We start from the raw sequence: 17,163 nt of genomic DNA, 5'->3' as shown, positions 1-17,163 counted from the left end.
CAACCATGGCTTATACTCTTTTAAGCATATTCCTCAATGATCTGGGAGTTTCCTACTTTTCTTTTATAGTTTATTCCATTAGAAAAGAAATTGATAAAACATTTAATGTTTCCCTTGTGTATTCTAGGTTGGCTTTACTCTTACATTCCCATTAAATATTAAGGTCATTTATTAACATACTGATATCAGGAACTGAGTTCCCATCCATGAATTGCAGCAACTTGTTTAGCACATATGAGCAAATCAGCCATTGATCGTAAGCTTATACTCATAGTTCTCTCATGTACTGGTATACGCTCTTCAATATACATTCAAAAGAAATAGAGAAAAGGATAGCATGTAAGTTTCTCTTTTGCAACAACCTGCACTTTGGATTGGAAAATCCACTACAAAAGGAATTGATAAGACATTCAATGATTCTCTTTTGCATTCTTCAATATTTGTTGCTGCATACTTTTTATGTCGTTCCTGGATTGGTCTTCTTGTAGTTGATTTGCCGAATAGTTGGAGAGATAACTAGCGCACTAAAAATAGTTTTATATACCATTCCATGTCATTTCCCAGAATCATACTCTATAGTATCTTATCGAATATATATTTTTTGCTTTTGAGAAATAAACAACTCTGATATGATAGCCATACGAAGAAATACTATCTAAAATAATTTTAAGATCGTGAAGTAACTATAATATGACAGTTGAAACTTTGTACTGAACTTGCAGCAGAATCAAATACAGAAATAATTGAGGAAATGGAACGCAAAAAGTATTGATTGAGATGATGTGAACTTGGTTCCTTTTTAACTATGAGTTTCACTTTTGAAATTGTATGGTTGGAAAAGAATTCGTTATGACCAGTCATGAACACAATGCAAATTATGTAAAAGTTAGTTCTTAAATATCATATTTTGCCGGGGTAGACCAAAAACAAATATGTCAAAAATGATTCATTTTGAAGTACACCATTTCATATCATACAATTTGAATGATATTAATCCAAAGAACCTATCAAAAGCAAGAGATATTGGTAAGGAAAAAAAGAGGGGCATAAAGGAAGAGTACATGAGGAAATGTGAACACAGTTGAGAAAATGAAAGACATACAAACAAGAACCAAAAAAAATCAGAAGACATAGATATTGTGATTACAGATGGTATAACTAAAAAAAACAGGGATTTCCAATCAAAACATAGAAGCAGCTGAAAATGAGAGTAAAATGGAGACGGTGACAAGTCGAGTTGGATTTCCATGGCTGAGGTGAATCAACTAGTGTTCCTTCTAATGCTTAAAAGTGAGAACAGACTTTTCAATCAACTCAATGTGTTTGATATAGCAGCACCATTGGAGAAGCATAGCAATCCCATACCACCAACACTCACTTTGCTTGTTTTCAATTTCGCTTCATCATTCAATTGTAAAACATATTACTGCATTTTACCATGTTTTACAATAAAGTCTTCCAAGAAGACTACTGTGTTATTCCAATCTTAATGTAAACAATGGCACACTTATAGCCATTGCTATAGTAGTTAATTAGAAACATTTGTACAGTGCAGTTTACTTTCAACCTTCACATGTGTGCCATCGATCTATAGCCACCTTAAGAAGAATGACAAAATAGGCTAATTACCGGAATATTAGCTATTTTAACTGTCTACGGGTAAATATGTGTGATCCCCTTCCCATCAAACACAAATCTGGATTTAAGAGATGGAAAATGATGATCATGAAACATTTTCCTGCAGTGTACACACTTACAAATAACTAATCCATCCCCAATAAAATTTACAGAGAGGAACGAGCTGGATCCTGCAATCAGCTAGGAGTTTTCATTTTTTCAAGCAAGATGAAGAAGAAATTTAAGGATTCCATGGTGAAGGAGGTGGGGGGGATAAAGGAAACAAAGGTGGAACTGCAGAAAAAACGGTATTCTTATCAACTTTTAAGTTGTCACCTCCTGAAAGAGCAACCAAGGCTGCAACCAAGCCAGCATTGCCTGCAATTGTGGGTTCAGTCTGATTGTAGTTCCGACGACTATCATGGAAACGATCATGTTTATCAGGCCCAGCAACCATGGCCCCTGTAATCACATGTGGATTGGGCTTTGAGCTGTCTCGCCATTTGTACCCTCCTGTGCAAGAGTACTTCACATTATTTTTAGGGATAGATGCTGCACGGTGATGCACATGCCTTGGGTAATGCTTCCCATACCCCACAATATAACTCATTTTTTGAGGATTTTTACCTAAGATGTAGTCCATCTGAAAACAAAAATGGAGTTTTAGCTTAAACCCTTCATTCACTAGAAAAGGAAATTAAACATGACGAGTGTTGCTTAATATTATAGAACATTTCAATACTGTACCTGAAATCTTGCAAAGTTACGTAGTACTTCTCTAGAAAAGTAGTTTGGACCACAATAAAAACCAGGAATATCTGCACTATTAAGATAATCACTATATATGGATGCCAGAAAAGCAGCATTCACAACATACTGAAGGGGTTGAGGATTTCCATGGTTTAATTGAATCAAACCACCTGCATATAAGATATAAGATTTCAGAATAGAAAATATAATCATAACAAGCCTTGGGTTAAAAAAATAAAAGAGGTAATAGAAGCTCACCTTTTGTCCTGTTGAACACCTTGAAAAGGGGCAAGTAAGAGCACATAAAAATGTTGGTCTGATTGTGATAGCTTGCCAACATGTCCTCGTATGGATAGCCTGGACTTAGGAAAATCCTCAACCTCGTCAGCAGAACCTATCACAAGTGTGATCCAGTTGTGGAAAGAAAAATTAGAGTAATATTCGATGATTGAAAATTTATACCCTAAGAAATAGAACCTTAGACATATCTTTGCAAATGAAAGCATCAGATTAACATCTCAGAGTAAACTCGTAGATCTTCTAGCAGAAAACATTGATATCAAGTGTAAATTCTATGTAGAGGATGAGAAGACAAGGATGAAACATGATACACATTACTGTATTTACGCCGCTGGCCTAGTGGAAGAATCCAACATGTTTTATGTACAAGAAATCATAAAATAACATGATAGGCTCATTGAGAAGGATACTTTGCAGCTAATTGTTTGTGAAGGAAAGATGAAAATCTAAACTTGGGAGCAGAAAAGAAGAAAATAGTGATCTAGTTTGAGCATTTGCCATTGTGCCTAGTCCCACATTGATGGTTGATACAGTTTCTATTCATAATGATTAGAGGCATTTGCTTATTTATATAATAGAGTGAACCACAAATCATGAAAATTTGCACATTGAGCCTACAAGGAATCTTCACATAAACAATATACACAGTCCATTGTGGAGTATCAAGGTTATGAATGGTCAACAAGTCTCTTGTGTTTGAAGGATAATGGTAAGAGGGTTGTCCAATGAGCTACTGTCCCTAGACAGTACAAAAGGTAAAACCATCCATTTTCATTATTTTTTATCGATAAAAATGACAATTAAAGGAAAATTCTAGATCCAATATGTACCTGGGCACCTGGTAGCTTGTTATCCCAACTGAACACACCATAATATGGCCCACCTGAAAAAGCTCCTGCATGTTTGGCAATTGTCTTAAGAGTAGCGAGACGAAGATAAGAGTTATTCCCAGTGGCAAAATACATCCATGCAGCACCCCACACATATTCATCATAGTACCCAGATGAATTATAAAATTGTGCAATTTCGGGCTTTCCAGAGCTGTATCTGCTCCTCTTGCCACTATCCCTTGCGAATTTGTACAAAAGATCAGCACCTTTCACCAGCTTTTTTGAGTAGGCCCTGTCATCATTGAATACAATAGATGCTGCAGCCAGTGCAGCAGCCATCTCAGCTGCCAAGTCAGGGCCAGCGTTGGTTGGAATTACAGGGCGTGGGTAGTCCATATCTTCAGGCCTCATCCAACAATAATGATCATCTGGAGTTTTTGATCCATTGACTGCATGCCCCACCTAAACATAAATAAATCACCACCACAATGATCAGTTCTAGGACTGTAGGCAATGAAATGAATTGATTCAAATTATATCCATGAAGGAGGAAAAAAAGTCCATGGATCCACTTGGTTACAAAGCCATACTTTCCACAAGAGTTTTAAGAAATGTCTAAAGAAACAAAAGCAGTGTTTCTTTCCACTCATATTTTAAAAACAAAGTGAAGAAAAATAAAAAGACACGTGAACATCCTGGTGCCTCTTTCTTCAAGGTCAGTTCTTCCCATATCAGTTGCAACCCAAAAATCAATTTGCAATGCAATGAGGTCTTTTGAATGCAATCGAGTTACTGACCTGTGAATAAATGACATCTATATTTTTGGCAGCAGAGGCATTGAAAGTCTTAAGCATGTAGTCTGTTCCCCACTTGATTAATTCTCTGATGTGGCGGAGCTCTCCAATATCTTCATACTTCTGTCGGTACTCGATCACACTCCAGCTCAGCATGGTTATGGTAAATGCTCCAGGGAAACCAAACTTGATTTGATCTCCTGCGTCATAATACCCGCCCACCAGATCCTTCTGAAAATGAAAGATGCCATCAATGAGTAAAACATAAGAGAATAACAGTCTTGTGAGGAAGAATTCTTGTCAAAATGAATAGATCTGCTTGAAGTTCAGTTTGATATAAAAGAAGGCTAAAATACACTTGTTTTTTTTTTATGGGGTGGTCTATTTTAAAGTATTACACTCTGATATTTAGTTTTTAAGGAAAACAAGTAAAGAACTTTTTGGTCTTCGAAAGAAACAGAGCAAATTGTTTTGATCTTAAAACATCTAGAGGAATATAAACTTTATGCCAATCCAGAGTTATATCCAAAACCATATTCGTGACTTCAGAATTGGACCTTCCACAGACTGGAGAGTTTTTTGTTTTGTATTAAACTTCATCGATGATAATCATTTCAAATTGTGTACTGTCTTAATACAGAAGTGACTGTAGAACATGTAAATGGGTCTAAATTCTCCTAGTTTGCCATTCCCCACCTGTTAAATTTAACAGGTAGAAATTCTTCAATTTATATAGTGTGCTTGTCCGGGCAATCATGTGGGTGTGATGTGGCTAAATCTCCATTGCCTTCTATTCTTCCTTTGTACAGCCTCACACTAAGATTTTCAATTTTCCTCCAAAAGGAAATCCATAAGGCAATTCTTTTTGGTTAGTGAACATGTTGCGGCCTTTATGCCCTGTTTTTTCCTAGAACAGAATAACCGCCAGCCTGCCAGTAAGCATTACCAGTTTTTATACTAACTTTTCATTCTGTCAATAGGGTGCACGGAATTAATGTTTTGTTTCACTAAGTGAAGCGTTAGGAATTGTTAAGATGGCATATCAGATGGTGTATTTTGTGAAGAACATTTCCAGTGGAACTGCCAATCTGCTTTTATATAGTTGCATTGTTCTTATGGATCTCACAGTCACAAATCTTTGTTCTTATGTTTATTTCGTTACCCACTCTTTGAGCTCCAAGAATATGGTTGACACCCACTGAACTCCAAGAACAATCAGTTTTGAACATGGGCCGTTTGTATGGAATGGGCATTCTCAATTACGAGACCACAGCCAGAAAACTGTGAACACGCTGAAGAGGCTTATAACAACATTAGTCGATCAGGAGGTGATGCCAATTCAATCATATACTTCAATAAAAAGCATAATGCCAAACCAAATCGACATGCAATCCGACACAATCCATTCCAAAGCCAATTCCCGTACATTTAAATTCAGAGTTATTCAGAATTAATTAGATTTTCAAGGTGCTTTCTATTTGTGCACCGAGATGCGATGATTGAGCTGAAACATAATAAAAGATGAAGATTCGAAAATTGCGTGTTTTGTATAAGTTACCAATGTAGCTTCCCCTAATTCCACGATACAATTCAAAAGAACTACTGATAATTGAAATGAGGCGGCTGTTCAGTTCTTCAAATTGTGGAAATAATCACTATGATTGGCAGAAACATTCAAGTCTGTAATATAAACGATTTTAGCAAAGAATGGAAAAGAAAGACACACCAGGCTCAGGCGGACGGAATTATCCGAAATTCCATCTTGAAGGCCAGAGTTTGCTCTCCACTGCACATTATTACTCTTGGGCAATCTTCCTGCTGCAACCAACAAAAAATCCCCAAAACATAGGATTTATCAGCCCGCAGTGATAAAAATCCCCGAAACATAAAATTTATCAGCCAATTTGTCAAATTGAAACATTTTGTTATGGGTTTGGTCATACATTTTTGGGCGTTGAAGAACAAGAGTGCTTTGTGAAGAGCGATTGTGTAATTGTCAGGAGGAGGCTCCGCATGGTGGTGTTTGGGCAGAGTCTTGGCAATGGTGACAGCCAAAGCAGAAACAATAGCAGCCGAGGCAAGGATCCAGAGGAACCGTTTCAAAATCGTGTGGCTCACAACGACACACCCAAGATCAACATATTTTTTCTTCTTCTGCTCACCGGGCCCCAGCAGCCAGCTCTGCTGAGTTTCATCAAGCTGCCTCGACAGAGCTCCACTGTCCACTTCTGTTCTGCTCCGATCGTCTTCTGTTGCTGACTCCGCATTGATCTCGAATGCCCCTCCCCATTGATCTCTCCCGTACATCTTCGATCCTCACAATTGAATTGAATTGAATTTTTCCTCTCCTCGCCGCTTTTCAATTTCTTTTCACGAACGGCCTTGGAATGTGGCTTCGGCAGGAAAAATGGTTGCAGAATTGCTAGCCACAGCTCAACAGAAGCATTCGATATGTGATGCAGCTTCCTCCTATTAAGTTGGCCCGGCAAATTCATGGACTGTTCTCATAACTGGCTCCCGAAATCTTCTCGCTTACATTTCATACTTAGAAAATACAAATATATCAGGAGATGTTGTACTGCCCATGCGTGTCACCAATGTACATTCAGCCATGCAATTCGCTACATGCTCAGTCAAACATTGCGCCACGTTGGAAGATGCAACAAATCTTCCTGCCTGGCAACGAAATCTTCCCAATTCGGTGTCTTTATATTTCCAGCTGACTCAAAACACGAGTTAGACCTATTTGGTTTTTACCAACCACTAGCATTGATGTTTTAAATTTGTTAACTGGCCCAGAACACGAGTTGAACTTATTTTTGTTTTTACTTACTACTGACTTGAGAAAATGGGATATTGAACAATTGTCAGCGAAAGTGACGCCGTGTTTTATAGCGCTGATTTAGGGCATGCCGCGTCTTTTACTTTGATTCAATAAAATTTCCAAGCTCGCATAATATTAGGTCGCGCCGACCTTGATTTTAAAGCTACAATGTGAACAGGAGAACAGAGCAAATGGTCAAAGTAAAATGCCAACTTGCAAAGCACACTCTTTCACGTTTCCGACGCTCCAACTGTAAATTACTAAGAAAAATATGTGTAACTGAATAAGTGCGTATACAGATCATGCATCATAATTGGTATGAATTTTGTGCTGCATGCAGGTCTGCCATTGTCGTTTTTTAGAACAGCCTGTAGTGATGTAGCCTTATTTGTTCGACCCTCGGAATTATAATATTACTTTGAGGTTAACACAAAATAGTCAACACATTTAAACTAAAATGAAATCATTTTATATTGTGTGATCTGCAATTACAAACTTCTTAAAATATACACCCAAACTTTTATTTTATTAATACTTCATACATCATATCACTGAACCATCGACATGGCGACCTCGAAAAGAATGAAGAAAGAAGTAGTTACCGGAATATTGGCCACTTTTAATGTGCACAGAGGATCATCTGGGATCCCCCTTGCCTGTAAAGCCTAATTCTGGGTTTAGACATGGAATCTAGATCTAGTTTTATGAGCCATCATCGTTATCACTGGTACACATTTTCAAATAAGTAATCCATCTCCGAAAAGGGCAACATCAAAGAAGGTCCCCAAGTTTATCTAAGGATTCCATGGTGGAGGAGGCGGCGGAGCTGTAGAAAACAGGGGTGGGACTGCAGAAAAGATGGTATTTTTATCGACTTTGATGTTGTCACCTCCTGATAAAGCCACCAAGGCTGCAACCAAGCCCGCATTGCCTGCAATTGTGGGTTCAGTCTGATTGTAGTTAGTTCGACTGTCACGGAAACGATCATTCTTATCAGGCCCTCCAACCATGGCTCCTGTGATCACATGTGGATCAGGGTTTGGGGTATCTCGCCACTTGTACCCTCCTGTGCAGGAGTACTTCACTTTATTTGAAGGAATGGATGCTGCACGGTGATGCAGGTGTCTCGGGTAACGTTTCCCATATCCCACAACATAACTCAGTTTTTCAGGATTTTTACCAAGAATATAGTCCATCTGCAAAACAAAATTGCAATTTGGAGTAAAAACCCTCCCTAGCTAAAGAAATCAAACATGACTGGTCATGCCTAGTATTATAAAACATTTGACTATACCTGAAATCTTGCAAAGTCGCGTAGTACTTTCCTTGAAAAATAGTTTGGACCACAATGAAAACCGGGGATATCTGCAGTATAAAGAAAATCACTGTATACAGAGGCTAGAAAAGCAGCATTCACAACATATTGAAGGGGTTGAGGATTTCCATGGTTAAGTTGTATCAAACCACCTGTGAGCAAGAAATGAAGATTTCAGAACAACATATTCAGTCATCACAAACCTTATAGGTGAACATTTTAAATGAGAGGAGGAAATATAATCTCACCTTGTGTTCTATTGAACGACTTGAACATGGGCAAGTAGGAGCACATAAAAATGTTGGTTTGGTTTTGATAGGTTGCCAACATGTCCTCATATGGGTAGCCCGGGTTCAAGAGAATCCTCAACCTTGTCAGCAAAACCTATCATAATTCATAAGCACAATTCACACATTAGAGAAAATTGAAAACAATCACATAGTTGGAAATTAGTACAATACAACTCTATGCCTAAAAAGCAGAACCTTGAAGAATAGGGGATGGTAGGTTCATCGAGAAAGATAACTTTTGCAGCTATTTTCCATTCAGTTTGAATAGTAAAATTGAATAAGTAAACGAAAATGTTGGATCCAATATGTACCTGGGCACCTGGTAGCTTGTTATCCCAACTGAATACACCATAATACGGTCCACCTGAGAATGCACCCGCATGTTTGGCCATTGCCGGAAGAGTAGCCAAGTTAAGGTAAGAGGTATTCCCTGATGCGAAATACATCCATGCAGCACCCCACACATATTCATCGTAGTACCCAGATGAATTGTAAAATTGTGCTATTTCGGGCTTTCCAGAGCTGTACCTGCTCCTCTTGCCATTATTCCTCGCAAATTTGTACAAAAGATCAGCACCTCTCACAAGCTTCTTTGAGTAAGCCCTGTCATCATTGAATACAATAGATGCTGCAGCAAGTGCAGCAGCCATCTCAGCTGCCAAGTCAGGGCCAGCATTGATTGGAATCACAGGGTGTGTGTAGTCCATATCTTCAGGCCTCATCCAGCAATAATGATCATCTGGAGTTGTTGATCCATTGACTGCACGCCCCACCTTCACATAAAGAAATCACCACCACCATGCTTAGTTCAAGGGTTTCATTGAATGAAATGAATTGATTTTAATCATGTATATATGAGAGAAAAAGTAGTCTATGTGATTGGATGGCTATAAAGGGAGAAGCAATGAAATGAATTGGTCTTCATATGTGATCACTGATCACATGGTTACAAAGCCGTGCACTCGCACAAGTGTGTTTTAAAAGAGAAAATATTGTGACTGTTTTTAAGGGCGGTTCTTCCCATATAAGCTGTGACCCAAAACGCAGTTGTCAGTGCAATGAGGTCTTGTGCATTCGGTAAGAGTTATTAACCTGTGAATAAATGATATCTATATTTTTGGCAGCAGAGGCATTGAAAGTCTTTAGCATGTAATCTGTTCCCCATTTGATTAATTCTCTGATGTGGTGGAGCTCTCCAATATCTTCGTACTTCTGTCGGTACTCAATCACACTCCAGCTCAGCATGGTGATGGTAAATGCTCCAGGGAAACCAAACTTGATATTGTCACCTGCATCATAGTATCCGCCCACCAGATCCTTCTGAAATATAAAGATGTCATCTATTAGAACTACCATACTGAACACTAACTGCAACTTAACAGAACTGCTTACAGTCAGAGCATGAAATGGAGTTTAAAATTGGGAATTGAAGAGGTAGATTTTCTTTGAAAAAGATACAAAAGAAAGTGGTAGAGAAGCATTAAGGACATGAGGCATACAATGGTACAAAATAAAATGTACAATTAATCACAATATTCTGGACATCAGGAGTTAGAGCTGATTTCAGTTTGCATTGCAAGGTTAGAATAAGGATATAAAATTTTCCCATCACATTGATAAGGATATTCTAGAACAAAATACAAATAGCATTGCTAAAACAAACAAACCTGCTTCAAGGTCAAGATGATGTAAGAGAAGGCCGAAGCACACTTTTACTATTCCTATGGGATAGATTGAGCTTGATTTATTGTTGAATTAATTAACCTTGAACTTTCCTGTTTAAATCAGATGTTCCCAAGATCATCTTTGATTATTTCTTTAAAAATTGTCAATTAGTTCAACACTATGCAGATCTATACCTTTAGCAAAGGGCCTTCATATGAGAAGTGTAGGTTACTCCAATGTAGAAAGGAGGATAAAAGCTCCTTATAGGAGCAACAAGGAAAAGCAGAAGAGGTGGAATACCAACTTGCAGTATAAATCGGTAATGCTGTAGAGTTTAAATCTACCTTTAATAAATTGTTAAGAATAAAATGGCTCTCTTGACATAAACAACGGAAGGAAGAAAGTGGTCACTGAAAGTTTAAGCCTACAATGGTAGAGATGAAAGAGAAATATTATCAGCCAAACTAACATATAGGTGCAAAAGATGAAGATCTGTGAACTGCAGGCTGTGTGCAATCTTTTCTCAATTTCATCAGACAATTCAAAATGATTATTACTAATTGAAATGATTTGTGGATTCAACTTTCTCTTCGGCATAATGTTTTTCCTCTTCACTCTTGAAAATCATGATAAAAATATTAAATGGGTTGCAGAAACAGCTCTCTAATTTAAAGTATGTCATCATAGAAAGGAGAAACAAAAGCCCCACCATGGGCAGGCTCGCACTGACAGAAGGATCCGAAATCCCGTCTTGAAGGCCGGAATTTCCTCTCCATGAAACATTATTTGTCTTGGGCAAAACTCCCGCTGCACCCACCAAACACATCAGATTCATCAGCACATGAAGGATTCAAATTACATTCATTTCGTGTTTTTGTTTTACCTTAAATCAGGAATTTTTTTATAATCAATTGAATTCTAGTCAAATCAGCAATGAATGAGCCAATGTTTCATTCTTATGAATATGTAATGAACGTTAAATGGACTGTTCATCTTTAAGAAAGATGATATTCCTGAAATACAAATTGTTAGAAGTCAAACTCAAAATTCATATGATGCTAAGTTTGATCTGAAGAAAACTTTCAGATTAAGTGAGAATAGTTTGAAATGAAAGATCTTTTACTTTTATGGACATCATCTAAATGTCATTCGTTTCTTTTGTTCATGAAAGATGAGGATGAACTACTACTACTTCTGAAGATACTATGCAGTTGAATCATAAAAGAACATTATTTATAGAGCATAGGTTAACAAAAATTGACCTAACAATTACACAAAAAATTGACCTATAGAAAAACTTCTAAATCAAATTCATTTAAATCAGAACAGTTTGAGATTTGAGATTCCAGTGAGATCCCATTGTGTTACTCTTATGAACATCATCTGTAATTCATATTCATAAGAGATAAAGATGAACTATTACTTATAATATGAATCCATAACGGTTAATTCAAAAATTTCAAAAAATCACTATATAATTGGACCTTGATAGAACATTATATAATGTAATACAAAATTAAAGTCGCCGTTTTTTTCATGTACCCAAAAGAACCCACTTAAAATAACATGTTCAAACAAGAAAATGTCTAGAAATGGATGGATTTTGTGTTGAGATGTGATGCATACATTTTTGGGCGTTGAAGAACTGAAGTGCCTTGTGAAGAGCAACGGTATAATTGTCAGGGGGAGGCTGCTTGCGGTGATGTTTGGGCAGAGTCTTGGCAATGACAACAGCAAGAGCAGTAACAATGGCGGCCGAGACAAAGATCCAGAGGCACCATTTCAGGACCTTGTAGCTCACAACAACACACCCAAGATCCACATATTTAGTTTTCTTCTGCTCTCCGGGCCCCAAAAGCCAACTTTGCTGAGTTTCATCAAGCTGCCTGGACAGAGCACCACTGTCAATCTCTGTTCTGCTCCGATTGTCTTCTGTACTGGCGTCCCCATGGATCTCAAAAGCCCCTCCCCACTGATCTCTCCCATACATTTTCTTTCAATCCACAACAAATCTCACATACCACTTTTCAATTGTGTTGCTTTGAAGCTTTTCAATTGACAGAAATGGCTGCAGAGTCTACAGAAGAAAAAATAAAAATGTTAGAACAAACTTATGCAGCCCTCTTCCCACTTTCACAATTTACGTTGACCAGAGAAATTCATGGAGTAAGTAAGTATCTCACAGCCGGCTGCCAAACACTTGTGGCATGCACTTCAGGCATATAATAGAAAAATACCACCAGCAGGTATTGTTTATTTATTATTATAATTGGTATTCATACAAAAAATGTGTAGCCGTTGTATTCGCCATGCATTTTGGTAAATGCTCAGTCAATGACGACATAACAAAGGAATAGTTGTACACTCAGTTTCTTTGTTTTTCAGTGTGGAGTGATCCAAAATTATGAGGTATTTTCAGATGCTTCTTCGTCACTGACATTGATGGGGCTGGATTTTTTTAACTCTGCGAAGGTGACATTGCAGTTTCACAGCACATTTTTCAGCGCATGCTGCGTTATTTATCAGAAACGTTTTGGGGAACTGCTTATCACCAGTTAACATTGCAGACCTCAGTAAACCTGAAATGGTGAATCTCTCCCTTAGGTATATATTTGTTTCAAATTTTGAATTTTGAAATGATTTTAAGGTATAAATTTGTTTCAAATTTTTGAATTTTGAAATGGTTTTATACTTGAGAAAGAAAGAGATGTGCATTAGCGACGTAGACTGCAAGGTAAACTGGTGACAGCAATCGTCATCCTTGGCGTATAGAGGAATTAATTTATGTTTAAATGAGCTGTACTTTATGAAGTCAATAGTCAGTTATGGTTTAATTATTCTACTGCAAATAAATTATTAATACTAAGGTGAAGTTCTATAATAGTTGTGAACAGCTTGTAACACATGTTGTAGTTGACATTACATTAGATTTTTGTATGTTAATGTTTGTCTATATTAGATCTGATGGAGGTGGACTCATTAAATTGTAGTGTGTTATTGATTTTATTAGTAGTATTTTAGCTTTTAGCTTTTGTGGTTCATAAGTAATCTATTTGTATATCACTATTGAGGTATATAATGACTAAATTGAGGGTAATTAGGACATTTAAGGTTTGTATTGAACCACTTTGAAATGACCATGTTTTTACATTTCTATTCTTAAAGGAATATACAAGAAGTCTTGTTATTACTTATAAAGTATTTTTAAGTAGCTAATTTGCATAGGGAGATGACAACAAAAAGAAATTGAAATCTGATGTATCGTTTAAGCTTAATGGATGCACAACATTGGATGTAATGGCTACTAGTACACTTCCTATAATAATTAATTAATAGGAATTGAAACAATTGTAATGACCCTGCTCAAATCTGACCTCAAAATGTTGATTGAAGGCTCAAGGAATTTTGTTAAACAATTCACATGCAAACATCTAACTTGCTGGTTTGAGTTATCAGACTGATTGTATGCTTGATAAATTTTGAAAGAAGACTTCAAATGGTTACAATTCAACACTTTAAGGTCTTACAATGCACCTCAATGATTTCTATATGTAATTTATTCATCATCAACCACTCGACATTATGTCAAACAATTGGCATACAATGGGTATATAACTATTATAATATTTCAGTTTGCAAGGTCTGCCCTTTGACTGAAAGTGGGTGATGCAAATGTTTAATAATGAATGCCAAATGATCTAACAATGAGTTGAGAATGTAATGCACTTTCCTTTACCTAAGTTCCTAATGAATAAATGCATACCTATAGCCAAGCACAATTTTACAAACACTTGGCATGCAACCCAATACTTTAATCAAAATGAACATTATGCCAGACAATAGACATGCAACTTATCTCCCCATCTACTGACTAACATTTTGCATCCAATAGTGACATAGATTAACCAAGACTCTTGGCTTTGCAATGATATCTCATACAATGCCAAAATCTAAAATAAATAATAATCATCTATAGCTGCAACACTATCAATTTTATGTACGATACAAAATCTGACTTCAATGTTCACCTACAACAGCTCAATAAAATGCACCTACGTAATCATGAAAATGCATGTAAATCCCAAAGGACCCTGATATATCAAATCACCATATGTCATTGATGAAGAGGCAAGCAATATCACATGAAATGATGATCTCATAAGCCCAAATCGAATTTTTAAAGTAGCCGCTCATGTCTTGCATAGGCTGAGAATGTTTTGAATGATGCACCAAGTTACTCTAGCGGATCACTCTTCATGAGTAGTGTAGCAGCCAACACTAAATGTGATCTACAAGTAATAACCTTTAAACCCTTTATTCAAAAAGTACAATAATACATCAGCTATTATACTCAAATAATTTCCACAATGAAGCACAAGATTGGACTTCTAAAGTAAAGCCCACAATCATCAATAATTCAACTGGTATTTCACAACCTCAAAATTGTGTAACCAATGAGAGTTTTCATCCCCAAAGGTCCTCCAATGGCTGAAACCCTAGCTAGCTTCTCCACCAAATAATCACATCAAACAATCATCAATTCCTGGATGATGAGAATGAAGCCCATGATGTCTATTTATACTTTTTCCTCTAGAAGCTTCTAGAAATTATTTTATTTTTATTAAGTGACTTTATGATATATTATTTTATTTAGGTCACTTTATTAAATTAATTAAATATAAAGTTACCTTTTAATATTTATTTATTTGATAACTTTATAAATAATTAACTTAATACCACTTTTTTAAATTTAATTAAAATAATCAATTAGTCATCCTCATAAAATAATCATTATTTTGGACAACTTAATTAATTAGATTAATTAAATTAAACTACCTCTAAAACAAGGACATTACAGTCTGCCCCTCTTGAAATTGCTTGACCTCAAGCAATTCACCACCTGGATCCTATAAGAAGAACTGCATAATGTCCCTGTCATCACCAAACAACACCTGTGACGAAATCATTAGCATCAACAGTACAAAAATTAGCAACTGAGAAACTACACTCAACACCCAAACAACTGACATCACTAACAAAATCATCTGAAGACCAACTGTAGATGTTGATAGAAGAAACCACTCTATGGAACTCAAGCCAACTGAAACATTGACTCTGTCAAAACTCAAGTCCCTGTCTAACTGACACTTGCACCCAACTACACTGTGGATATGACAATAGCCATAGGTACCTAAGTCGCTGCCACCAAATCCAATCTCTGATAAACTATCCTAGGTGTGTCGATACTATAGGCTTTGTAACTTGCAACTACCAATTCCATCTACAAAAGATGGTGCTAATCCATCCCATAATGGATGGTAAGAAATTGGAGCTGATCTACACCTGCGTGAAATCAAATCTTCTATCTCTGGGTCAAAAGAAAAATGATGAGCATACCCCACCATATAATGTTGGTAGGAACCCCCAAACTCCGCTACTGGCTCACCATCACTGAACTGGGAATCAGCAGATGGCTCTAATCTTTGACTCCGAGTGGCTATAGGCTAGATAGGACCCTTGCAATCCACTCAACAAACCCCACCTCAAAATCCCTATGACGTAGCATAGTAGAAAGGATCACTATAATCTCCCCGACCAATCTATAAATAACACTAGTACCTTAGATGAGAACACCTTCTAACATTTTATACAAGTCCAAACAAACACCTGTGTTATCCAACAAATACTCCATGAACAATTTAGTGCAGTAAAAATTGTACGAGGAAGCATGAACATACTCCCCTGCACAACACAACTGATCCCTCTGTAAAGGTGGCATGATCAACTGTACCACATTGTCATCTGTGTGAGAAGAATCAATCTAGAGACTCGACTCCACTAGTATCCCAAACTCATCAGGACCAGGTACTCCCAAATCTTGAACATGTGTGTCAGCCCCAATAACATGTTCCTCAGTAACAACTGCAAGAGCGTACTCACCACCAACCACCTCAATATACAAATGAACTCGGTCTGGAGCTAGTGTAGACCGCAAATGCTCCAACTCCACGGTCACCTCCTCTAACTAAAATTGTGACTCTTGTAGATCTTGATATGTGTCCTCCAAAGCCTCAGTAGTCATTGTGAGCTCCTGGGTAAGCTAACTCACATCCTCCTCATAATCCAAGAATTCCTCGTAGGCTATACTACCCCACTCAACCAGGTGATCACGGTGGGCTACCAACTGTAAGTAATCCTGTCTCAAAACCCTAACAGCTTCACGCAAGGCATGAACCTCTACCAAAGAAAGGTAACCACTACTAGACTCATCTGTCATAGAAGCACCCCAACCAATAATGGCCAACAACTGATGAGCAGTATCAAAATGCTCAAGAGCAATAGTGATATCTCTCTCACCAACTCTCAACTGGCCGGTCACATGGTGACTCTGCACTATGGGCCTCCTATGAACCATCTCGAATATGTTGTCTACACTATGAGAGAAAGTTGAATCAAATGAACTCCCCTCAAGATCACCAACACTCAGTGTACTTACATCTGAGTACACCTCCACACTCTGAATGCAAGCATCAAACTCATCCTCATCTAACTTCGAAGAAGCTACTACTAAAACTATCTCATCATCACAATCTCCAGCTCCCTCATCCTCTGCAACTAACTGAGAGTCCAGATCCTAACAAATATCATCAAGGGTCACTGACAAAGTAACTCCCTCAACTGACAAGGTAGCCCTAGCTAAAAAAAACTCCTACCATTCAGACTCTACTTCATCCACATCTATGGGTTCCAGCAACACTAAATCAAGGAACCCATCTCC

General features: G+C 37.3%; 2 protein-coding genes across 2 annotated transcripts; both read right to left on the bottom strand.

Annotated features, from left to right (window-relative positions):
* Positions 1–1,378: 1,378 nt before the first annotated feature.
* On the bottom strand, positions 1,379–6,972 carry LOC149570690 (endoglucanase 25-like). Its single transcript, XM_089823232.1, has 7 exons — positions 6,235–6,972; positions 6,018–6,109; positions 4,295–4,522; positions 3,498–3,959; positions 2,626–2,761; positions 2,365–2,537; positions 1,379–2,260 (listed from the first exon to the last, which is right to left on the bottom strand). Exons 1-7 carry the CDS (start codon positions 6,596–6,598, stop codon positions 1,859–1,861), a joined length of 1,857 nt encoding a protein of 618 aa, XP_089679358.1. The 5' UTR covers positions 6,599–6,972; the 3' UTR covers positions 1,379–1,858.
* A 639-nt stretch (positions 6,973–7,611) lies between these two features.
* LOC149570689 (endoglucanase 25-like) lies at positions 7,612–12,577 on the bottom strand. The gene is made up of 7 exons (XM_089823231.1): positions 12,012–12,577; positions 11,095–11,192; positions 9,813–10,040; positions 9,032–9,493; positions 8,679–8,814; positions 8,410–8,582; positions 7,612–8,311 (listed from the first exon to the last, which is right to left on the bottom strand). The coding sequence occupies exons 1-7, from the start codon at positions 12,373–12,375 to the stop codon at positions 7,910–7,912; spliced, it is 1,863 nt and encodes a 620-aa protein (XP_089679357.1). The 5' UTR covers positions 12,376–12,577; the 3' UTR covers positions 7,612–7,909.
* Positions 12,578–17,163: the final 4,586 nt, after the last annotated feature.

Source organism: Cupressus sempervirens, chromosome 3, assembly GCF_028749045.1.
Source record: "Cupressus sempervirens isolate cs-2001-9-10 chromosome 3, ASM2874904v1, whole genome shotgun sequence".
NCBI classification, from domain to species: Eukaryota; Viridiplantae; Streptophyta; class Pinopsida; order Cupressales; family Cupressaceae; genus Cupressus; species Cupressus sempervirens.
Note: the sequence above shows the minus strand (reverse complement) of the source record. Positions and strands in the feature narration are given on the sequence as shown.